This window comes from Eumetopias jubatus, unplaced genomic scaffold, assembly GCF_037043125.1.
Source record: "Eumetopias jubatus isolate StellerSeaLion01/CBP00866 unplaced genomic scaffold, mEumJub1_p1.0 scaffold_3, whole genome shotgun sequence".
NCBI classification, from domain to species: domain Eukaryota; kingdom Metazoa; phylum Chordata; class Mammalia; order Carnivora; family Otariidae; genus Eumetopias; species Eumetopias jubatus.
Window position 1 is genome coordinate 88,938,476 of NW_028274809.1, and position 25,525 is coordinate 88,964,000.

The 25,525-nt window shown below is 34.9% G+C and overlaps 1 protein-coding gene across 2 annotated transcripts in view; it reads left to right on the top strand.

The window, feature by feature from the left end:
- The window catches only part of LRP1B (LDL receptor related protein 1B), a 1,880,289-nt gene that overhangs the window by 1,798,418 nt on the left and 56,346 nt on the right, over nucleotides 1–25,525 (top strand). For both annotated transcript variants that reach the window (XM_088022156.1, XM_088022157.1), the window contains one exon: nucleotides 11,721–11,882. In XM_088022156.1, the coding sequence (XP_087878282.1) occupies nucleotides 11,721–11,882 (162 nt within the window). The remainder of the gene's footprint in view (nucleotides 1–11,720; nucleotides 11,883–25,525) is intronic.

The window sequence follows — 25,525 nt, forward strand, 5'->3', positions numbered from 1 at the left end:
AAATGAGTCCTTATATGAATTTCACTTGAGATATGGCCATGTAGTTTATTGTCATAGAGCATCTAAATATTAATAATAATATCATATACAATTAAGTCATCTACAAAGCATTTTTTACTTTTAAAAATATGGTTTTATAAAAACACTGTTTGGTATTATAGACTGTAGAACCTCATTATCTCCACACAAATGTTAATTTGTTAAACAAATCCCAGCGGGCAATTCATGGATTTATTCGTTGTTGGTTTACTTACGGTTAAGCCTTTTGGCAAATTCCTATGTGGACACTCTATGACTAGGGTTTGGGGCAGCCTTAATTAAAATTTATAAGTTTATGACAGTTGTATAGAACTATAATAATTGAACAAAGGAAATGTCATCAGTTAATTAAAAGCACACATCTGAGAGGCATAATTAAAATTTTGCACTGTTTCCTCATTCCTTAAGTTTTTTTTTATAATAGAGAAAACTAAAAATAAAATATATGAACTGTATTCATATAAGAAAGAACTACAAAATGAAATAGTTTGACATTGATTATATCGACAAGGGTGCATGTAGTTCATTTCTATGACCTGCTCATAGGAGGACATTAAGATAAAGTTTGCTTTGGGCAAAATAATGGAAATGAGAGTAAAGCATTGGATTATTCAATCATTCTATTATAGAAAATAGAGAATAACTGAAGAATTTTTCTCATCATGTATATAATGAGGATATTTACATGATTAACTCTATATATTTACAATTAATCTTCATTTTTATAAATATTTATTCTCTAAAGTATGTTGATGCTGTTTGGTATTTTCCTTACTCTTAGAGTTCTGTTATTTAGGCTTTTAATGTTCATATCAAAATGAATCAAGGTGGGGCGCCTGGGTGGCTCAGTCGTTAAGTAGCTGCCTTCGGCTCAGGTCACAATCCCAGGGTCCTGGAATCGAGCCCCGCATCGGGCTCCCTGCTCAGCGGGAAGCCTGCTTCTCCCTCTCCCACTCCCCCTGCTTGTGTTCCCTCTCTGGCTGTGTCTCTCTCTGTCAAATAAATAAATAAAATCTTAAAAAAAAAATGAATCAAGGTTTTCTACACAGCTGATTTAGAGTAATAGAGCAAGAGAGTTTGTAAATTTGGAGCAATATACCCAAATACTCTCACATGTAAAGTTTGGAGTTATGCAGAAGGGAAGGCAACTTTTAATTTAGGGAGTTTGAAAGTGTACAAAAGCAGGACTGCCTAGGTTAAGGAGTGACAGTGCAATTTTTTATAGTAGATAATACATTTGTATTGAATGTCTTAAGTGAATGTCTTAAGTGAAAATGTCTTAAGTGAGGGCGCCTGGGTGGCTCAGTTGGTTAAGCGACAGCCTTCGGCTCAGGTCATGATCCTGGAGTCCCGGGATCGAGTCCTGCATCGGGCTCCCTGCTCAGCAGGGAGTCTGCTTCTCCCTCTGACCCTCTTCCCTCTCGTGCTCTCTATCTCTCATTCTCTCTCTCTCAAATAAATAAATAAAATCTTTTTTAAAAAAAGAAAATGTCTTAAGGGAAAGAAGAAAGCAGAAACTCTCACTGTAATTCTCCCTGTTACCATATCTATGGACTTTGGCAGTGAAACGTTTTGTCCCCAGACCTAAAACAGAAAGTGGCCCCTGTTAAGGAAAGGGGAAAAAAAAAAAAAAAGATTCTTCTCACTGCAACAGGAAGGGCTTTTAAAATAATAAGCTGATGGTAAGACTTTTCTTTTTCATTCATTCAGGCTCTTTCTGTCCAGGACACTGCCCCAAATATGAGGGTGGCATATATGGCTACCATCTAATGTGATCAAATATGGCTGCCCTAAAAATGTTTGCTCAAAGGCAAGTTAAGCTAGGAACTTTTGGATACCTTCAAAACATCCTGGGACTAATGACAAAACGTAAATACTGATGTCTCTCAAGTCCCATCTCTACCTAGGACATAAAGTACACAATCACCTAATTAAGATCTTGATAAAGGGTGAACATACATTCAAACTTCCCATCTTTGTTTTTCTTTCACTTTTTATTCAAATGAGAGCTGTTTTTAATTTAAATTAAGCTTGATGTCCTAGCTTCCTTAACATAAATATTGTTTATATTTAGGGAGTGTTAAAAGCTGGATATTTGGTCCTACTTGCTTTATGAGGATCTAGGAGAATATTATGTTGAAAATATAAAATTATAAAAACATTAAATAAGGCATATAATTTTAACAAATAAGTGACATAGAAATACATAGCCATGACAAATCAAGTAGAAAAAATACAGAAAGCAAAATGAGCAAATGGCAAAAGACAGGTCTCACACACACATGCACACAAACATACAAAAAGAGGAGAAAAGAGGAGAAGGAGGAAGGAGGATTTTGGAGAGGAGGAAGTAACAGGAGGAGCGCAGTCACACACAGATGAAACCAGCATCCTTAAATCACTATCAGAAGAAAATGTTCATGGTACAAATCTTGAAGCAAGCAATTTTGAAATACTCACCAAGAGTTTAAAAAGTTTCTGTGTCCTTTAAATAAAATTTTTAGAAACATATCCTAAGGATTACATAATGATAAAAACCAAAATATTTAGAAGTGAAGATGTTCATTATAGTGTTATTTGGAATATAAAATTGGAGATAGAAACCTGAATCCAAAGAATTAATATGTAAGATATATCATATCTAAAAGATGAATGTTATATGATAAATACAACCAGACTTGTAGAATATAGGATAATATAGTAAAATAGTCACATTGTATTTTATTTTATTTTTATTGAAGTACAGTTGATACACAATGTTGTATTAGGTTCAGGTGGACAATTGAGTGATTTCACAACTCTGTAAGTTATGCTATGCTCATCACAAGTGTAGCTACCATCTGTCACCATACAATGCTATTAGAGTATCATTGACTGTATTCCCTGAGCTGGTACCTTTCATCCCCGTGGTTTATTCATTCCATAATTGATAGTCTGTACCTCCCACTCCCCTTCACCCATTTTGCCCATCCCCACTGCCTCCCCTGTGGCAGCCACCAGGTTATTCTGTGTATTTATGGGTTGGTTCTTTATGTTTGTTTTGTTTTTTAAATTCCATATATAAGTGGAATCATATGGAATTTGTCTTTTTTTTAAGATTTTATTTATTTATTTGACAGAAAGAGAGCACAAGCAGGCGGAGGGGCAGGCAGAGGGAGAAGCAGACTCCCCGCTGAGCAGGGAGCCAGACATGGGCTCATGGGATCATGACCTGAGCCTAAGGCAGATGCTTAACTGACTGAGCCACCCAGGCGTCCCGGAATTTGTCCGTTTATTTCACTTAACGTAATACCCTCTAGGTCCATCCATGTCATCACAATGACAAAATCTCATTCTTTCTTATGACTAATATTCCATTGCACATATATCATACCTTCTTTATTCATTTATCTATCAACAGACACTTAGATTGCTTCCATATTTCAGCTATTGTAAATAATGCTGTATCACTAATCATCAGGGAAATGCAAATCAAAACTACCATGAAATACCACCTTATATCAGTCAGAATGGCTTGTATCAAAAAGACAAGAAATAACAAATGTTAACTAGGATGTGGAGAAAAGGGAACCCTCATGCACTGTTGGTGGGAAGGCAAATTGGTACAACACTGTGGAAACGGCGTTTTGAGGCTCCTTAAAAACTAAAAATAGAGGGGCACCTGGGTGGCTCAGTTGTTAAGCGTCTGCCCTCGGCTCAGGTCATGATCCCGGGGTCCTGGGATGGAGCCCCACATTGGGCTCCCTGCTCTGCGGGAAGCCTGCTTCTCCCTCTCCCACTCCCCCTTGCTTGTGTTGCCTCTCTCGCTGTCTCTCTCTCTGTCAAATAAAGAAATAAATAGGTCTTAAAAAAATTAAAAGTAGAAACATCAAAAGATCCAGTAATTTCATTATATTTTAAAGTTAAAAAGGACAAGAAATAAAATTGTTTATATAATATGAGCCCAATATGGAAAAAAATGCATACATAAAGTATTTGTGTGAGGAAATAGATCCTTCTTTGTATGTCTGTATTTTCCAAGTTCCACAATTAACATGCATTGCTGTTAGAATTAACAATTAAGTAATGATAATAATTATTAGAAATTAAAATAATAATAATAATAATTATATTATTATAATAATAATAATATTATTATTATTGCCAGGATTATGGTAATTAATATATATTTGACTGCTTACTGAGTGCCAGGTGCTATTCTCAGTCCTTGCACCCTCACAAAAAACCTATGAGAGATTGAAAGTAAGATTCTAATTCTGCTATTGACTTTTTGAGTCAGTTACTCGTTCATTTGGACAACATCGTGAGAGCAGTACTTAACTATTAAGTCTTACGGCTTTCTAAACTAATCTCAGGTTTGAGTTGGCTTCCTTGTATTCACAGAAAGGACAAAAATATTCCAGTCTCATTTTCACAAAGCTGGCTGAAAACAAACTTTCCAGAAGTATAAATAGATTGTGACCTATAATTTGAAACATACCAGAATATATTAAGTAGTACCTGGGAGGGCTAAGTAAGGTCCACAGTTCCTCCTTTTCTTTTTCAGGGTTTACTGAATAGTTCTCTGTAATCTGTATGATACTTAAGACAACTTGATAGCTATAGTTAACTTACTAAAATTATGTGTAAATGGCCGCTCACTTTCTGTCCAGGAAAACATTATATAAAGTAGAAAAGTAGAATGTCAAATCTCTTTATCAAAAAGACTAGCAATTTTTTTAAGCATTCAAAACTTTTATTACTTGCATCTAAGTCAGAAGTGAAGACAGATTTCACAAAGCAGTGTGGTCTTGGGGGTAAGGGATCAGGAGATGGGCTTTCTGATTGCAATCTAGTATCTAACCAAATGATGCAACCTACCTCTCAGCTTATTATTTTTATCCTATATAAAAGAACCAAGAATGTGGTTTTTGTTCAAATAGTAAGGATGTTAAGTAAAGAGTATGTAACTTTTAGATAAACTTTTCATAGAACATTAAATGTAAGCATTTGTAAATATGCTCTGCAGTTTAAATGTCAATTAAATTCTATTACCTAGACTCAATGTATTTATCAGACTATTTGAACTAAACAATGACTGCATAAATAGAAGACTAATTAGGTAGAAAACATTAAAACCAGGGCTAAAAATTTACAAGCACCGGACTCACTCAATGAGTACCAAATTAAATAGGGTAAGATGCATGGTTCACATTGACAAATGAGTATGAATTCAGATAAATTTCTTGAAAAGAGAACTGATTAATGATGCTTACTAGCAGGTAGGTATCTACCCCTCAGAAATAATAAACACTGTCAGTGTCTCATAGGAAGTTCACATGTAATTACTTTTGCTAGCATTCCTTCATGGGAATCAACCACACATTTTCTAGCATTATGTTTATATAGAAAAAAGAGGAATGATTTATTTGTCCAAGGTTGAGCAGAGAAGTAATTCTACCTACAATATTGATTAAATCACACTGATGAGTAGCATCTCTATAATCAGCTTAAAAACTGTTTATTAAATAAATCCAGCTTTTAAAAAGACACCAGTAATACATCAAATTACTAAAAAAAGCGCCTTTATAATATTCAAATAAGAATATATGCTTTTGAGCATATTGATTGATTGATATTTATTCATATATTACTTGACCAAAAGGTACACAGCAAGTTTTACTCTAAAATTATTAGCAAGTAAATAGTCATTTCTACATGGGATATATATTCAGTAATTATATTTTGGAAATTTTGCAAACCTAATTTTAATATAGTGACTACTACATTTTGAATGCTTAATAAATGCCAAGAACTATGGCAAATTCCCTAGACATATTGCCTTAGTTAATCCTTATCACTCAATGATGTCTACATTGTGGTATTTTTTAGATGTGAGCTAGAATGGTTAAGTAAGATAACTAGAATCCAAGAATCTAGATTATTCCAAAGTCAATGCTCCAAGACATTGCCTATTATCACTAAAAATCAACAAGATTGTCTACTCACATCAGAGAAATCACTGGCTATGACTATATAACAAAAGTAGCATATAGTCAAATAGGTTCATTTATCCAAAAGTAAACTATAACCAAATCATATAAATTTAATGCTCATTTAACAAAGACCAATGGTGAATCATTATAATATCCATGTAGTTACCTATCTATGTAATAGAAAAGATTCCATTTTTATTATGTATTTTAAAACATTATTTTGAGCTGATATATATGAATATATATTTATATGTTATTTTTGAAAGAATACATATGGAAAAACTGTGTATTGGGATTCCATATGTAGTTTCTTAATAAAGGCATATGTACTCAATGAAGTTTAAATAATAACCTAGGTTGGTAATTTGTTTAATAAAAATACTAATAGTAATAATAATACCCACACAACTACTGGTAATAACACTACCAATTAAGTACTTGCTATGTGGCAGACATTGTGCCATGTGTTTTACCAGCACATAGTAGGCATTACTAGCACCATTTTACATGAGATGCAAAATGAGATCTAGTGAAGAAATGTAAGTTTTGCAAAGCCACATAATTAATAAATATCTAATAAGATTTGATTTCCAGGTCTGTCTAATACCAAAAAACAAATGATTTAACTTTGCACTAAATTTATTATTTAGTTCCTGTTAAATATTCTTATGAAATATTTCAGGATGACCCATTTTTACTGAGGCTAGTTTGGGTATGTAAGGGCCATGTAAGACCGGCGAAATTTCAAGAACTCTGTGAGAATCCAAGACGTTTCTATTTTTCTTATGAGCAATACAATCTTTAGTCATGTCAATGAATATTCTTTAATAATATGTATTATTGGATCAGCACCTTTAGTTATATTTTCACCATATTTGACATTAGCTACTACTGGTTATCCAGTTAAATCTCAGCATTTATTATTTATTTACCTTGTTGCATGAAAATTTGCTGGCACAATTTTGAAGATATGTGCAAACAGTTTCCATTTGTCTATGAACAGAAGCAGATAAATTAATAATAAATTAACGGAGCAATTAAACTAAGCTCCATTTGTTGTACACAGCTAGTAAGGCCCTTTGCTAACATACAATGTCCAACTTAAATATGGAACAGACCTAGCACTGGGAGAACCTAGTCTTCAGAAATTGTGTATGCTACCATACACAACGCCAATGTTTATGAGAAGAATTTTCTCTCTTTTTTTATTTAAGATTTTATTTATTTATTCATGAGAAACAGAGAGAGAGAGAGAGAGAGGCAGAGGCAGAGGGAGAAAGAGGCTCCCTGCGGAGCAGGGAGTCCGATGTGGGACTCGATCCCAGGACCCCGGGATCATGACCCAAGCCAAAGGCAGACGCTTAACCAACTGAGCCACCCAGGCATCCCGAATTTTCTCTCTTTTGGCTCATGGGAGAGTTGAACCTACTGAAGTTCAGGCAGAGACACACTGAGGCATATGACAAAGACTGAGAATGAAGGTCTGTCATTTTGGAAGGAGAATGAGCCCAGAGTCAGAAAATTGAGACTGAAATATTTGGATAGAGAGACAATTGTTGAAGCCATGAAACTGTATCACCAAAAAGAAATTTAGAAGAATATTTTAAGAGACAGAAAGAGAAAACACAAAGGCAACTGAAAAGGACAGTCAGAAAAAAAGGGAAATCAACAATGGTAGTGTCTTAGAAACCAAGTAGAGACAGAATTTTTTAAGAGTAGATGTGCAATAAATGTGTAATAAAAAATAAAAAATAAATTTCAAGAATAAAATGTGTAAAATTATGGAGAACATTTGAGGAGGAGGATTGAAAAGAAATCAGTGGATTTAGGGATTAAGAGATCAGAGATAAGCTTTTCAAGAGTACATAAATACACAGTAAAGAAAACACACATTAACTTCTCCATCCCTAAACCTTTTTACCACAAGGGAATCAGAATTGATTTATGTGAACAATACCTCCGTATTGAGGGATCTGTCCTATCTTCTGAAATAGCAAAGAGAAGTAACAGATTAAGATACATCGTTTTGTATATTGAAAAAATAAAAACTGTAAACCCAGTAAAGGATTGGAATGTGACTTTATGATCAAAGATGTTGTCATATATTTGGTAGAACTGGCAGCTGTGAGTGTAGACTCTTTCTTAAAAAGTTCAAGTATATATCAAAATTTGAAGTTATACAAGCAAATGGACTTGATAAAAATACTAGATATGCTTTTTTTGTTTGTGTTTGTTGTGTGTTCCTTCTTTTTAAGTGTAGAATTAAGCATGTTGAGAAAGTAAAGAGAGAAAAAGACCTATCCTTCAAAGTTAAAGTTGCTAAAGTCTGAGACTTGATGGGGAATTTCTGCTTTATCCCATCGCTGCCATACAAATTCAAATTTAATTTTATCTTAAATAATTAATGGAGATAAAATGTGTAATTTAAGACAATTTTCCAAAAGATTTTCTTAGTATGTTACAGTGTCTCTTTAGGACACAGTTACAAAGTGATAAATGGTGAATCTCAGTAGAAATAACAACAATAATAATAATAAACAATTAGGGCTAAAGTGTCACTGAGTGCCTTCTATGTGCCTAGTACCTTTAGAAATGCTTTGTATGTATAATCTCATTTACTTGATTCTACACCACAACCCCATATTATTATCCCCATTTTTTTGCATAAAGAAGCAGAGAAGTGATGCTCACGGTCCCCCCCACAGGTAGTTGGCACAGATAGTCTATATCCAGGCAGTCTGACAACCCCCACTTTAAAGATCTGAATGCTATAGAATGCAGACTGATCCTCCCCCTCCTTCCTCCAGTTAATTGATGCTCCTTCTGATTATACTACTCTTGTAGGCTGTCAACTCCCAAACTCCCTGGACACTTCACTGCTATAAATCTATACCTTAGTCATCGTAACAGTATCGTTGCCTTTTCAAATGCCAAAATCAAATTGAGCTACCTAAAAAATCTTTATAAATAAATCCAATGCAACTTGTTAGGGTGCACCCAGAGAGATTCGTGAAAATATTAGATGAAGCCCATTATAAAATTCTGTGACATGTAGTTCATTTCCCATCAGCAAACAAAAGATCTGCTGTATCAACACACAGCTTCAAGTTGGTAATGTTCCCCTGAATATGAAGATTTCTACTTGTCAAAAAGAAATCTTTTTAAAGGAAGAGAAAGAAGCCTTTTGAAAATAATTCAGCCAGAATCTAAATGATGTGAGGCATAGGCTGGTGGCGGGGAGAGGTGGGGGACAACCTGGTCACTCCACCCTAGTTTCAAAACAGCTGTAGATGAGATAAAAGCATGGTGTCATTCTCGCAGTGACTGGGATAGTTTTCAAGTGCCTTAGTGGGTTGCATTTGTTTCTTTCAAACTTCTATCACTTCAATGTTTTTCACTCCTAATTTTTAAAAACCTGGAAAATAATGTAGAAAAACATAAATCTACGGTGCTTAAGTCCTCCACCATATGGCACTTTTTGTGATTATTCTAATGCATTTTGATTTCTCCTGTACTTTCTGTTCTGTTTGTTTCACATTTAGCTCATGTTAAGTTATGTCCCTGTTTATATGGTCTATTTCTTTGTAAGGCATTCACTGTTTCTTGTTGATGAAGAGGAATTACTTTTGTTCGGAGCTTTCATTTTCCTTGGTAACTGTGTTCCAACAATTCTCTGTCCTCCTCATCTTCTACCACTATTCATTCTCTTGTTTGTGTCTTTGTTTTTCACCCATTATTGTTCCCATGAAGATATTTTGTCTATATGTAAGCAACAACTAGAAAACTCACTACCATTATTAAGAAAAATAATTAGCTAAAAGTTTTAAAGCCATTTTCTGGGAGTGGAAAACATGATGTGACTCAGCTTTTAATGTACGTAAAATTTACCTTGCTTCTCAACCTATTAATAGGCATTTATCTACCACCAAACTAATAACATTTATACATAAGTTATAAAGCAATGCTACTCACCATAAAAATGTATGTAACTTTGTTCATTGAGAAGCAATAGCTTCAACTATGTTTAAGTATGTGGAGAGCTTTCAAGGCAAAATAAATAAATAGGTTGTGGAACCTCAACTTGTTTATTCCCTTGGAAATACAGGTGGATTTTATTTGAAGGCATTTTATTCACTTATGAATGCTTTTCAAAAAAATATAGAATGTAGAATCTATGGCAATAGAGAAAACATATCATTTTCACACTTCAAATCTAAGCCTTATACTCATACATTTTTATGACCATTCTAATTATGCTTCATGTCTACAAAGGTGAGAGAGGAGATGGTTGGATATTCTCTGGTGCTTTCACCTGAGTGACATTTCCAAGTCCTAGTTAATTCAGATCTATAACTAAATTTCTTTTTTATTCTCTTTCATGTTATTTCTTTACATTTGCACAACCTCTAAACTTCACTTTTCCCCATTACAAATGATGGCCATTATTTCATTTTGTTTTCCTTAATCTCTCTTACAGAGGTAGTTCTGTACTCCATTTTCCACCCAGCCTTTGACATTCCAGGCAGTTAGAGAGACTCATTCCTTTGACATTCCAGGCAGTTAGAGAGACTCATTCCTGTAACAGTTAACTGTGTTATGTTCCAAACACCTTAAAGGATTGTTCACCTTTCTTGTGATGTTAGTTTCCACCGAGCAAATAAAGAAAAGTATCTACAAATGATCCATTAGATTTGCCCTTGTGTGCTGTTAACACTAGACTTTAAATCATCTTACTAGTCTACAAGCGACAGTCTTTTCCCATGAATAAAAAAATCTCAAAATGAAATAAAATAGGACTTACTAAGTGCTTATATACTAAATGCAGTATGTATATTTACATCAACTAAAATAAATAATTGCATAAGTATTATAGATGCCATACCCACTTTAAACGTATTAAGATATTTATTTTTAAGTCTAAACTCATGCTTTAGCAGTGGTTGTACATGATGATTCAACACAGAAATATGATTGTCTGAGGGGATTATTCTAAGTGAAATAAGTCAAGCAGAGAGAGACAATTATCATATGGTATGTGGAACATAAGGAATAGTGTGGAGGACCATAGAGGAAGGGAGGGAAAACTGAAGGGGAAGAAATCAGTGACGGAGACAAACCATGAGAGATTCTGGGCTCTGCAAAACAAACTGAGGGTTTCAGAGGAGCGGGGGTTGGGGGGATGGGGAAACCAAGTGATGGGTATTAAGGAGGGCACGTGGGTGTTATACGCAACTAATGTATCGTTGAACACTAAAAAAAAAAGAAAGAAAGAAAGAAAGAAAAAAAGAATAAAAAAGCAATATGATTGTCTCTATTTTATATTCTAATGGCTAATACAATCTGCATTACTATATGAATAGAATAAAAATAATTGAAAAAGCAAAATGGACATGAACAGAGAAGTACAAAGAATAAAACAAGCATTTCAGAACATAACACAACTGCATAAATATGTAATTGTTCATAAAATGAGCTCTGGTTATTTTACCTGATGTGAATCTGAGTTATCTTCTAATCCAGGCTTCACTGGAACATGGGAAAACTAAGACCCACAGAGGTCAAGTTACCGCCTAAAATCACAGATTAAGTAGTGGACAAACCTTGACCAGAATCTTGGCTCCCTGTTTCTTATCCAGTGAGGATGCTGTGAAAATAAACCATTGTAGTCAAATAATTTCCTTTTTGTTCCTTTTTCTTTTCCAACAGGGAGACCCACCTGCAGCTGTGCCCTGGGGTTCACTGGACCAAACTGTGCTAAGACGGTCTGTGAGGACTTTTGTCAAAATGGAGGGACCTGCAGTGTGACTGCTGGGAACCAGCCTCACTGCCACTGCCAGCCTGAACACACTGGGGACAGGTGTCAGTACTGTAAGTGAAAGCAAGTCCTACGAGACGATCTCCCAACAGACTTTGATATTTACCATAAGTAATTCTCTTATCTCAATGTTCCCTCCATTACCTCAATTTCAGCAACCCCTTATTTTTCAGGTTCACTCCCTCCATCACCCTAACTCCAACTATTCTTTACATTGGTCCTCTTCATCCTTCTCATTTTAAAGATTCAATGTTTCTTCTTTCCCCAGCTTAGATTCTCGAATCCATCGTTGTAATCATGCCCTCGTATATACCCTCAGTTCTCATGCTCTTTCTTCCCTTCTGTTGCACTTCCCTAGAAAACTGTAACCATGGTTAAATCCAGTTCTCCATCTGCTCTGAACTGGTGCCCCACTGCTGGATGCCACTGAAGAAGAGCACATAATCGTACAGACAGGTCTCACTTGAGTTTTTATCACCAATTTCAAATGGGCACTTACTATGGCTTCTACTGTGTTGTGCTAATCCATTGACTCTCCTAGATGTCTGTCAGGTCTTCTTTTTTCTCCTCAAACCTCCGATCCCTGCTCCCCAAATTCATCCTGAGCTCAAGAACTTGCTTTCTATTTCATTGATCAAAATAGAAGCTATCTAAAGAGAACTGCCATGAGCTCCCACCATCACATCTCTCGAACTACTTTATTTTATATCCATAGACTTTGTCTTCTTAGGAGTAGGAACCTTGTGCTACCTCTAATGCTATACTATCCACTCATACATTCCATCCCTCTTATCTACTTGTGGACACATCTCTTACAACTGTCCCCATCTTTCTCCTTTATCAATATTTTCCTCTCTCCCTAGTTCTTTCTTGAACAACCTTGCCTTGTGCCCATATCTCTTTCTACCCACAACTTTAGTTCCCTGCTTATTTTTTTTTTTTTTTTGACCTGTAGCATTATTCCAAAGAGTTGTTATATGCTACAGTTCCTCTCATTTTTCTTTTGACCTCACCTCTGGCAGGTTGTTATCTTCACTATTTTGCTGAAATAGCTTTCATCGAAGTCAAGTTAATTTATTTTATTGTCATCCATGTTCTCATATTCAATGGCCAATTATCAATTCTTATTCTATCCCACCGTACGAAGTTAATCACTCCCCCCTTAAAACACCTTTATTCGTCTTTACCACTCTCGTGTTTTCATTCCAGTTTTACTGGCTGCTTCTTTTCACCATCTTTTGCTGGTTCCCCCTCATCTCCCTGACCTCTAAACATTGGAGTGGCTCATGACTGTACTTACATCTCTCTTTTCTCAAAAACACTCACATCTCGAGCCTGTGATTTCCGTACAAATCGAACCATTAGAATAAACAGTTTTATAAACAGTTTTGTAAGATACAGTTTCCCAAACATCACCTCCAAAGATTCTGATTCTGTTAGGCTGCAATAGTATTTAAGGTTTTCCACGTGTTTCACATATATGACCGAGATTGAGACCTGATGCCTAGATGATTTCAACTAATCAGATGACCTTCAATACTATCCAAATACAAATGATTCCAAATGTTTATCTCTAGCTGAAACTCCCACCTGAATTCCAGATTTTTATACCTAATTGTCTATTTGACAGTTTGAGTTGGCTCCAAATTAACCTGATTTTCTCACCCAAAATCACTTCTACCACTGTTTACCCTGTATCTATAAAGCGAAACACTCATCTCTCAGGTCCAAGTATCTTGGATTCATCCTTTTTTTTTTTTTTTAAATCTAACCCACTTCATTATTTTTTTAAAGATTTTTCATATCTATTTTTTGTTTTAATTCCACTATAGTTACAAACAGTGTTATATTAGTTTCGGTTGTATAATCCAGTGATTCAACAATCCCATACCTCACCCAGGGCTCATCACCACAGGTTTACTCCTTAATTCCCATTCACCTATTTTGGATTCATTCTTGACTTCTCTTTCTTTTACACCCCAATTTCTTTCTCACTTTTTCTTTTAAAACATACCCAGAATCTGAACACTTATCACCAGCTCCATCCCCACTACCTTCATTGAAGTTTCCAGTATTTCTTACCTGCATAATTACTAACTGATCTCCATGTTTTCCCTCTGCTCCCTCTGTACCTATTCTCAAAAGAGTAGCCACAGCTATATGTTGTATTCATAATAAGAAGAATGGTTTTCTGTCTCAATCACATTTACTGAGATCTTTCCATATCTGGGCATTCTTGTGTTTACTTCTTTTTCTGCATTAATTATATTAATCCATTTAATCCCACTAATGAGCTAGGTGTTGCTTTTATTCTCATTTTGCAGAGGATGCTACTGAGGAGGCACAAAGAGCCTCCTGAAGATCACACAGTTAGTAAAGGGGAGAGTCAGGATTCTGCCTGGGTAATCCAACTCCAGATCCCATACCCTTAAAAGTTACTCAACATTTTGGCCCCCAGATGGTTTGATGTCATTGAGGCCCTCCCAGAGAGTAGCCTAGGTCTCTGTTCACTGCAGGAAGTACGTGGAACAGCATTGAATCAAGCAATATGCACTGACTTATTTTGAGAGTCAAGAGCAATATTAAATATTTTCCTTCTGATGTTCCAGCAGGGGGTCACTTCTGCTTCAGTAGAGACAAATTTGGTTACAAACTGGTGTTGCCTTTTCTAAGTGTATATTCTGCTCATGTAGGCCAGCCTCTTGACATATATAAATGCCACTACCCTCAGCCAATGCTCTTTTCACATTGCTTTCCTAGGTTATCTCTTAAATGATATGTGTCATAGGCCTGCAGAGTTTATCTAGCAAAAACAATCCAGTCATGTGTGGGTGTCACACCTTGCTTACACACCTTGCTTACATCCTCATGGCTCTCCCCTCCTCCTCCTTCCTCTCAACAGGGCAGAATATTCCAGCACAACTTCTGCCTACTAACTCATGGGCTTTTTCTTTTTGGCTCCAATATTCTCACAACCCTGAATGATTTCCAAGCAGATCAGGGACAACACCAACTCCTCCCCTAAGTAATGCAGACCCTCATTACTATCCAGACTACTTTCTCCCTTATTCTAGTAAAACCACACTTACCCTGCTTCGCCATATGTCAATTTCCCTAGCATTGCGACTTTCTCCTGTTTTTCTCTTCCTCTGGAATGCACTTTCTTTGGATTCCTCCTCACCTTCAACTCTCCGTGCCAAATCCTATCTGTCCCTGTCCGGTTTAAAGGCCGTTCCCTTTGTGAAGTTCTTCACATCTGCCCAAGAGAATGAATCTCTTTCTCTTTTGAATTTTCAAGTCACTGCTTCTTTACCTCTGTCTGTTTCTATTCACTTTAATCTGGTATTATTGCTAATTGTGTGCTTTCCTCCTATTTGTCTGGGATGACCTCTTTGACATTACACCCAACAATGGCATTTGTCAAATAAATAAATAATCATAGATAAATAAATGAAAGCAGTTTGGAGACAAGTTAATAAAGAATAATCAACTTAATGTACAAGAGCTACATTTAATCAGGGTACAACCATCTGGTATTTTTCTATGCAGCTTTTCTCTGTTCCCCATTGGTCCATCATCATAGAACGTTGATTTTTTTTAACTTTAAAAAAAATTTTTTTAAGTTGAAGCATTGCCATTTTTATTCTTTTTGATCTAAGTTAAAAAAATACTATGTGGCCATCATTATAACGATTTGGTTTCTTAAAAAAAAATAAATTCAGTTAGCATATATTTTAATTGACAACTTAATAGAATCACAGTCTGAGGTAGCCTGATGCATTATAAAAGTCTGCATTATCATTTTATTATCACTATTAGCAGTCATAGCACTTCCCACCTTTTACTGCAAAACACTTATTAAAATTAACCAATTAATCCTTAGACAGAGGTTAAATAACTTGCTCAAGGTCCCAAAGTGGTAATACTACAATCAGAATTGGACCCCAGGAATTGTTGATCAAGATGTCAACAAACATGGTGATGCTGTTCTTTGGCAGCAAAATAAGTTTGTGGACAGTGTCATTAAAATAATAAATCCAACAGCTGACAAAAAAGCATAATAAATTTAGGATATATTATATGTGAGTCAGCAAGGTTCAGTGGACCTGGTGTTCTGTCAAAATTGTATCTTGCATATACAAAATCTTCTCTCCATAAATGAAGGAATGACAGAATGGTTCATTACAGTGCCTAATTAAAGGTCCATTAGTGGGAGGTAAAACATCAGTTCTTAGTTGTGCTGAGTAAAAACATTTCACAATTCTAATGGCAATATAAATTCCTGAGGTCTAAATGCAAATTAATTTTAACAGAAGCACCCAGGGAGGAGAGACAGAGATAAATAATAGCAAAGTAAAATTGAGTATTCTTTAAGTAAGTTGTTTAAGAACAAATATAGCTCCGTTTTGTGCAGATCTGGAGCAAGGATTTCTAGTAGAAATAAAAAATAATAATAAGCATGGCATTTCACATTTACATCTGGATGTTAAATATGAGGTCAATAACATCTGAGGGGGGCGTCTCAGTGACTCAGTCGGTTAAACTTCTTCTTTTTTTAAAAAAAAAGATTTTATTTATTTATTTGACAGAGAGAGACTCAGTCGGTTAAGCTTCTGCCTTTGGCTCAGGTCATGATCCTGGAGTCCCGGGATGGAGTCCCTCCTTGGGCTTCCTGCTCAGTGGGGAGTCTGCTTCTCCCTCTGACCCTTCCCCCTCTAGTGCTTTCTCTCTCTTTCACTCTCTCTCTCAAATAAATAAATAAAATCTTTAAAAAATAATAATAATATCTGTGGTTAATAGTAGTTAGTAACATTAGGGCAAAAGGGCCAATGAGGACCAACTCAGTCTGTGTCTAAGGGCCTGGTGTTAAAATCAAATGGCAATCTGTTTGTCCTCTCATTGATATTTTTAAAATTCTCTAGTAATCTGCTTGGGAAGCCATTATAATTTAAATTAGAACTTAGTTTATTAGAAATACACCTGTATGGTTTAGTCCCACTGGTTGCAATAAGTGCCAACATGAAGTAATATCTCAAGTTTATAAAATTAGGAGTAACTGACAGTAATCCAAACATTTCATCTATTGTAACTGGTATTAGAACCATCGCCTATCAAGTAATTATAGAAGTTATGAAGCATAGATGTGTGCCTACCATATGTGATGACATGATGGGATTATTTTTGCTTTGCAGAGCAATTTTGTTTCATTAGTCAATTGGTCAGTAAACAAATTTGGTATTTACAATGGACCTGTCACTATTAGGCACTGAGAAAACAGCGATGTCAGAGATATTTCTTGCCCTCAATGCGTTTGCAATCTATGTGTGATTCTGAAAAAGATAGAAGTTACCTCAAAGGCAGTCGAATGAAATACAGTGGTGAGCACAGAAAGATAATTCAGCCTATAGGAAAGATTTCTTGAAGGAAGTGACATGAAAGCTGAGCCCAGAAGGAAGAAGCAGCTACCTAGATGAAGAGAAGCAGTGAGTGGAACAGAATTTGCAAAAGTCCAGAAGGGAAAGCCTTTTGAAGTTTACCTTTTCTGTTTCTATTTGATTTTCCGATGGGAAAGTTGGCGAGAGAAATAACAAATCACTAGTAGTGTATTATGTCTTGGTCACAGAGAAATATGCTGTTAAACATTATTTTCTCTGAACATATATTCTCACACAACCCTGTGAAGTATTATTAATCCAATTTTACAATTGCCAAAAATGAGATTAAGACATTCTCCTTAATCGGTTCCATTAGTGAACATAGGAGCCACAATTTATAGCCCTGTGGGTCTGACTCCAAAAGTAGCTTCTCCTGGTGTATTTTCCTGTCATTTGATATCCTGCCCATTCTGCTGCATCTTTTTAGGCTCACTATGGGAACACTCAAAGCTCAGGTCACGCACTGGTTCAACCTGATGGTTGCCAGTTTCTACTCCATTGAATAGAGGTGTTAATAAGAATTTTAATCTTGATGAAGCCAATGGCAGGCCCACGCAGAAGAGACCAAAGGATTTTAATAATGACCAGGAAAATAGAATAAAATGTTTTCAGTTGTCCCTGTTAATATGAAGCCAATTAGAACTGAGCCTAGAACCTCAAGAAAGCATCATGAGTTAAAAGGTGAAATTATCAGAACTAGCTATTTCCTAAGTATGCAAATATTCAAGATTCTTAGAGCATTCACATCTAGAGTGACAGTCATTTGGAGCCATGGCTACTGAGGGTCCTCCATTTCTTTTTCTCTTGGTGAGAAGACAAGCACTGCTTTTATTCAGGCTTCTTGCCTGCATTACTACAACACATTCACTGTGTATCTTTTTTTCCAGCCGTGAAAACCTGTTCATGGTCTTTCATGGTCTCTAAAATGTGTCCCTTTAAATTTTTCATATGTCTTTGTCTTTACACGTGGGCTCCTTAATGTCTGCTAACCCTCTCTAATCCTCCCACTTTGTCTTCTGAAGCTGCCTTTGCCCTAGGACATCCTGAACTTCTCTTTGGCATTTTCATATGGTGTTTATATCATTATACGTGTTCTTGACTTTCTACCCCCTTAGAATATGAAATAGGCCATGATGTTTTGCATACCTTAGCAATCTTGGAGGGGCTTAACTCAGTGCTTGGACTTAGGAGAAAGTATTAGGTATGTAAGTGAATGTAAACAAAGTAGAAAGGTCTGGTTTCCAACCAGCTAGGCCAATTTTTTGTCTGTGCTCTGACAGGATACCACTTAAAACAGTTCTGGGCCACCTTTATTCAGCAGCTCATGAAGACCTACATTCCCTGAGAAACTCTGTGCTTGTATTTTCAGTTTGGAGAAAAATATGATGCAAAAATAGAATTAGGTTTGAATTAATGTGTGTAAAGAAAAATAAATACATGTCTTTTCTCATGTGACTATGATGGAGAATGGTAGGCTAACGATAAGGTAATATATTATTTTTATTTATCTTACTCTGGGTAGTTTTGAGGAAACTGTCAGAATTATAGAAATATTATTGAAGGCAATTTTGATCTAGTATAAATCTAAAATTATTATGCTATCATTTGGAAATGTAAAAATAGTAAGAGGGAAAAGATTTAGGGGAAATGTGTTCATATAAAAAGAATTTATTGGACGGGCGCCTGGGTAGCTCAGTCAGTTAAGCGGCTGCCTTCGGCTCAGGTCATGATCCTGGGGTCCTGGGATCGAGCCCCGAATCGGGCTCCCTGCTCGGCGGAGAGCCGGCTTCTCCTTCTCCCTCTGCCTGCAGCTCTGCCTACTCGTGTTCTCTCTCTATCTCTGTCAAATAAATAAATAAAATCTTAAAAAAAAAAGAATTTATTGGAAACTGAGGCATTTTTTTCCAAGCAGAGAATATGTCATATGTGAGTCAAGGTACATATTGTTGTGATTATTAAAATTTATTTATTCAACTGATATATATGAACACTTGTGGGGTATTATTTATTGTTCTAGGCATTGGGGATATATCAGTATAAAAGCTCTTTGAAGTTACTTGTCCCCATAATTTTTGATGAATAAAAAAACAGTGGCATATCTTTGCAGATTAAAAGCTAGACAAAGCTGCAACTTAGACTTACATTGCCAAAAAGGATCAAAGATCAGAAATGGACTTTATTCCATACTATTTAGGAGCATTACCATTATTTTTTATGCAATTGTTTAAAATGCCAGCAATGTGTTTATAAAGTTAATTTTATAAGAGATAAACTTTTATCTCTATGTCACGTAACTTACACTTGGAATATTAGTAATTATGTTTAATAATTTCAGTAACTACTATTGGAAAAAAATCTTTAAGAATGCTTAATTACTTCTTCTGGCGTCATAGCAGTAACTTCTTTCCATGCCAGGTTCATTTGATTTTGAGACAAGTCTAGTCTCACAACATTCTTGAAACAGTGCTTCATTCAGTAATCATGCCAAGTTTAGATGGTTTAATCCTCTACTTTTATGCCACATTAGGGCTACCAATAAGTATTTACCCCTCTTTTTCAACTTAAGGAAGAATGAGTTTACAAAATAATATGAAAAATAATGAAAGCCTTAAAACTGCTTATTTAAAGGTTGAAAATAACTTGTCACACAAGTAATGATTACTAACTGTCTGAAGAGGGATTTGTATTGAAATAAACTGAAGATGCCCAGTAGGAAGACCTCAGAAGGAAGGGAGGGAGGGAGAGAGGGAGGGAGGAAGGAATGAAGCAAGGAGGAGAGGGAGGGAGGGAGGGACAGAGAAAGGGAAGAAGGAAGGGAGAGAGGGAGGGAGGAGAGAAGGAGGGGAGGAAGGAAGGAAGGTTAAGGAAGGAGGCAGGCTTTGCATGAATAGAAACCATTCATGATTGTGATTCTGCTGTACTTGGCGTTAAGTAAACTGAATGGATTCATAAATAATTATCTGCAAATATAAATGTGTATTTGAAAATAATATATTACACAAATCATGCACAGATAGAGACACAGATTGAACAAAAATATTTACTTGAGGCTTACCTCAAACCAAGCAAATTGTTTCTAGTTAAATGCATCTATCTGCTAACACCACTTTTAAAACAATTAATTTAAATGTAAATTTAAGAGTAATTTTAAAACACATTCTTTATATCAGATTTGAAATGTCAACTGACATATTTTGAGAAAAATATCATGAGTCAGGAATCTTTACATCTTTTAAATAGAAGAAAACAAAATAAGATTCCTATCTTATAGTTAATGTGATAATCTTCACGTTTTTCATTATTAAAGATTTTCTCACTATAAACTGGTATTACTCTCTTTTATGCAATAGGTAGACCTCTTTTGATAGGAAATATTATGTTAGAAAAAATTGTATTCATCCTGATTATTGATAAAAATGGCGAAAGAATCAGGATGCCATCATTGGTTCTCAAGATAAAAAAAAAAAGAAAAAAAGAACCCAAAATTTTCAACTCATAGCCTTTGAGTCCCAGAGTGCAAAAGGCCAAAGAAAGATGGGAAGACTTATAATTTACCCTATGATTATGGAACCCATCAGGTGAAGAAGAGCAGATCTTTCCTTAAATCAAAAGAATGCATTAATAATTGTATTTATTTGTTCAGTTTAATCCTCATGAATGCAAAAATATAATTATAAGTTTGATTTCAATAAGTGAATATATTTTAAAATCCATTGGTTTCCAATAGATGAGGTTAACACTGAAAAGAGCAAAAGTTAAATAGAAAGGATAGAGCCAATAATTTTTCATTATATAAGTGTTTAATTATATGACAATTAACTATTAGGAGAAAAAAAACACATTTATTGAGGTTTGCCACCAGAGAATCAGATACATCTTAAGTATAAGACACTTTGAGAAATAGAAAGTCACTTGGTTCAAATAGTACTAGAAGATGAATCCAAAGGTCAGGTATCTGCATTTGAATTTTTAGATTTGGATTACCATTTGAAGATCCATCACTAAATCCATGGTAATTATATGATTTTATTTTCAATTTGATGAAATAGTTTGTACTTTATTACTTTTGAGAAATGAGAAAATCTATATTTTAATAATGTGAGGGCAAGCTTTTCTTGAAAATCAATTGATAAAAATTGATATAAAAATAAATCAATAAATATAAGTCAACATAGTGGCAGAAACAAACAAATTGGTTTATGACCATGTAATGAAAGACACCTTATTTAACTCCGTCAATTATTGTCTGAGTCCAAGAACTCCTGTCCCTTCCATGGTACCTTTCATACCACAAATAGCTAGAATAAGCTAGAATTTTTCACTCCTGATTTCTTCTTACATTGGAAGGTAGTACAGGTTTCTAATCCTTTCAAGAATCTCTTGCCCAAACAAAACAAATAAATAAAATATAATATAGTTTCAGTGGGCTTCTGGATCTTCACTGAACATACTCTCTAAGTTCACTCTTCTGGAATCTCTCAAACTGGAATCCAGATGTGAGGAAGAAATACTGAGTTTTAGAGGTGATGATATGGAATTCAAACATTTTTTTTGTTCATTTAAAATTAGTAAAGTAGAAAATTGTGGACTAACAAATAGTATTCTACAACTTTGGATTTCAAATTATTTTCATCATCATAGGTGACACATGATTTGTAAAATAAATTATGGTAATAGTTAAAATCTTATCTGCTTCTCAGAGTTAGAAGTTTCAAGAGAGTTAATTTATAAGAAAAGTCCTCTGTAAATTTTTAAATCCAATGCTTTTTCAAAAAATTTTCATTTTAATAGATATTTCAAGTGCCTATCATTTATAATATGTAATTAAAATAGTTATATATTTAAAGGTTATATATATTTAGGTAATATATAATTTGGATAATAAAAATAGATTTATTCCAATTTGCTCAGATAAGCAAGCCACAGTATGAAAAAGATTTATTATTTTTATGGCATTTATGAATATGGTCTGAGCTGCTTTTTAAAAATAATTTCTGAAATGATCCATAAATTTAGAATGGAATTACATATTGAATCACATGAAAGGAAGTAGATCAAACCACTGAAGAAAATAATTTCTTGCATAGGTATACTTTTACACACAGATTAGACTATGACTACAAAGTGGAAACATATTAGAAGCTGAAAAGTTTGGTCTAATTCTGTAGAATGCCCCATGTCTGAGAATTTGGCAGGTCACATCCTTCCTTCACATGGCAGTCTAGAATGTCTAGTAGTTGGTTTATTGGTGCAGCAGCTAAGTGTATGTTTAATGCAAGGACCAAATTTCCAAGGGCCTGTTTACTGGGACTTGCTGACGTCCATCTCTGCTTGCCATCTAATTCTCCTCTTTCATCTCCCACCTTCCTTTTCCCATCTGAACACACACAGACACATCCTGACAAACCTCAGTTAGTTTTAGGAGTGGTTGACTGATTCCATATTTTCATATATTTATAACTGCCTTTGGGGTTTTAAAACTAAAACATCAGCTCTTGTTCTCTGTCTTCTGAAGTGCCCTGCTTTCCAATGGCCGTTCATTAATTCAACAAATAATAATAGAACATCTAATGCATGCCAGCCACTGAAGCTTGGGATTTAGTCATGAATAAACCAAAAACTGCTTTCATGGTACACTTCAGTATTTATAAATAATACACAAACATGTTAGAGGTCAGGTGGTGAGAAATGAGATGATGAAAAAAACACAGTAAATTAAGAACCTACCTACTGTCTGAATGAAGAGAAGAGTCAGTGTGTTCTGGAAAGAAAACACATTAGTTACTATATCAAAGTTTCTTGCTACAGTATCTTTTAGTACACTGCGTGCCTAAAAGAGTAATGACTTTATCTCATTGCCTTAAGGATGTTTTCCAAGAACAATAATCTTTCTAAATAAAAAGGATCTTGGATTAAATTACTTCACTGACTAGTTACAGCAATTCAATGCATACTTCCAAGCATGTTAAAAGTTAAATGCTACTACTAATAAAATTAAAGTGATTCTCTATCATCTTAGAATTATTTTAAGTCTTAGTAAAGTGGAAAGCTGGTTATTATATATCAATAATCTGTTTAATTCCTGCATATCTGACCTAAAGGAAACTTGCACATTTGACCAGTGAAAGTCTTTTATAGTGTACTATATATTAATTTTGCCAGGTGACCTTTTCAAGGTGACTTTCTCAGTGTTTTAGTGAAGTCTGATTAAACAGTAATCACTTCAATATAATCCATTATTTTTTCTTCTTTCTATCACACTAGTGTAGAAACCTCTATCTATATATATATCTATACTGATCAGTATATTGATTGAGAGAGATACATATATATATTATGCATTCTGCAAAGTAACATATTAAAGGAAAACTAGAAAGAAGGTCACATTTAAGTATATCAGAAATCCTTACTTTGACATTTATATTTGAAGTGAGTAGCTTAGAAGAAGGAAGGAAATAAGGATGGAAGAATGAAAGGGAGAAGAAAGAGAATTATGCACAAAGGAACTACATATATTTTTCTAGGATGGCCTCATCTTCTCCCAGTATCAGGATGTGGGACATTCCCTGCCCTCTAGATAGGCTACAACATGAGGACAATAACTTTGTCAATGGTACTTCTATCGGAGAAGATCTTTTCCATGATAACCTCTTATCCAGCATTCTTCACCTCCCATCTCTCCATGAGACTCATTCCAGTTTTCTAAAAATGAGTTATTACTTTGTGCTCTCAGTTGTCTTTTAAAAAAAGTATTTCTGGGCCGCCTGGGTGGCTCAGTTGGATAAGTATCTGCCTTCAGCTCAGGTCTTAATCCCAGGTCCTGGGATAGAGCCCCACGTAGGACTCCCTGCTCAGTGAGGAGCCTGCTTCTCCCTCTCCTCACCCCACCCCGGCTCATGTTCTCTCTCACTCTCTCTCTCTCAAATAAATAAATAAAATCTTTAAAAATAAACAAATAAATAAAATACTTCCATGTTCTGATTATCTAAAATTTTTTATTGATCTTGATTTTTTTTTCAACCTTGTCAGCCTTGAGAGTTCTATCAAAGTATGGGCATTCTGAGGGCATGAGCAATATTAACCCAACAGATATTTTTAACACTGTAGATGTTGGCAAATTTTAGTAGGTTGAAATTAATTAAACCCTAATATATACTCCATGCCCTGACAGAAATTAGGGACTAAGTATGGCAGATGACTTGTTTATGGTCAGAAAGTTACCACCTTGTATGAGCCCACTTCATTCTCATTGTTTTTTAAGCCATCTTCTGCTTATTCACTTATTTGGTTTTCAGTTAGCCTCATCTTATAAAACCAAATTTAGCTGTCATCTGCAAGTCAGCTCGCTTTCAAGTCTCAAGTGACTCTCTACCACTTTATAAATAGTTACTTGCTGAAACCTTTTATAGCTGTATTCCTTTAAAAATAGAAGAACACTCAACCCAGAAATAATTACTTGCTAAAACCTTTTATGGCTGGATTGCTTTAAAAATAGAGGAAGACTCAACCCAGAACATGATTTATAAACAAAAGTAATATAGGCTTCTCTGATACTTGAAAAAAATATTGTCATGATAGTTTTATGAGTTAATTTTTGACTATTACTAAAATGATTGATGCTATCATTCTAATACACATTTTGAAAGAGCAATCTGTCAGAGATTTAATGCTGGTACTTTCAAAATCTCGCCCCACATGTCGCACTTAAATCAACGTTTTGATAACTTGGCTTTCTCAATATTACATTTTCCTTCTCAGAGATAGCACTATTTGCTCAGAATGGATTTCATTCTTTTAAATTTCTCAGTGTTCTCTATAGAAATATTTGAGATATATTTCTATTTTTAGTAATAAATTAGAAAATGCTAATTTTCTTAGACACACTTTCCTGATGAAAATTTATCAGCTCTAATCAGAGTTTTGCACACATTTTTTCCCCAGTGACTATTTAATTGGCATACCTGGATTCAATGTTTGCCTACTTTATTAAACTCAGCTCTGAAATTGGAAGATATATTTAGGACTCTGCAGTAAGTTTAATTATTAAAATATCTTGGGTTGTGTAAAACATTTGAGGACTGTGAAAAATAATAATTTTAATATTTCTTAAATCTGTTTTCCCATTCCCTTATATAAGCCCTCAAAGACAATAATCATAAAATTCTAAGCAAATTTTATACAAGTTACTTTATCTCTTCTGCCTCCTAAACCATGCAAGATGAAAAACTGACTCCAGAGAAGGAAAAGCCACAATCACTCCT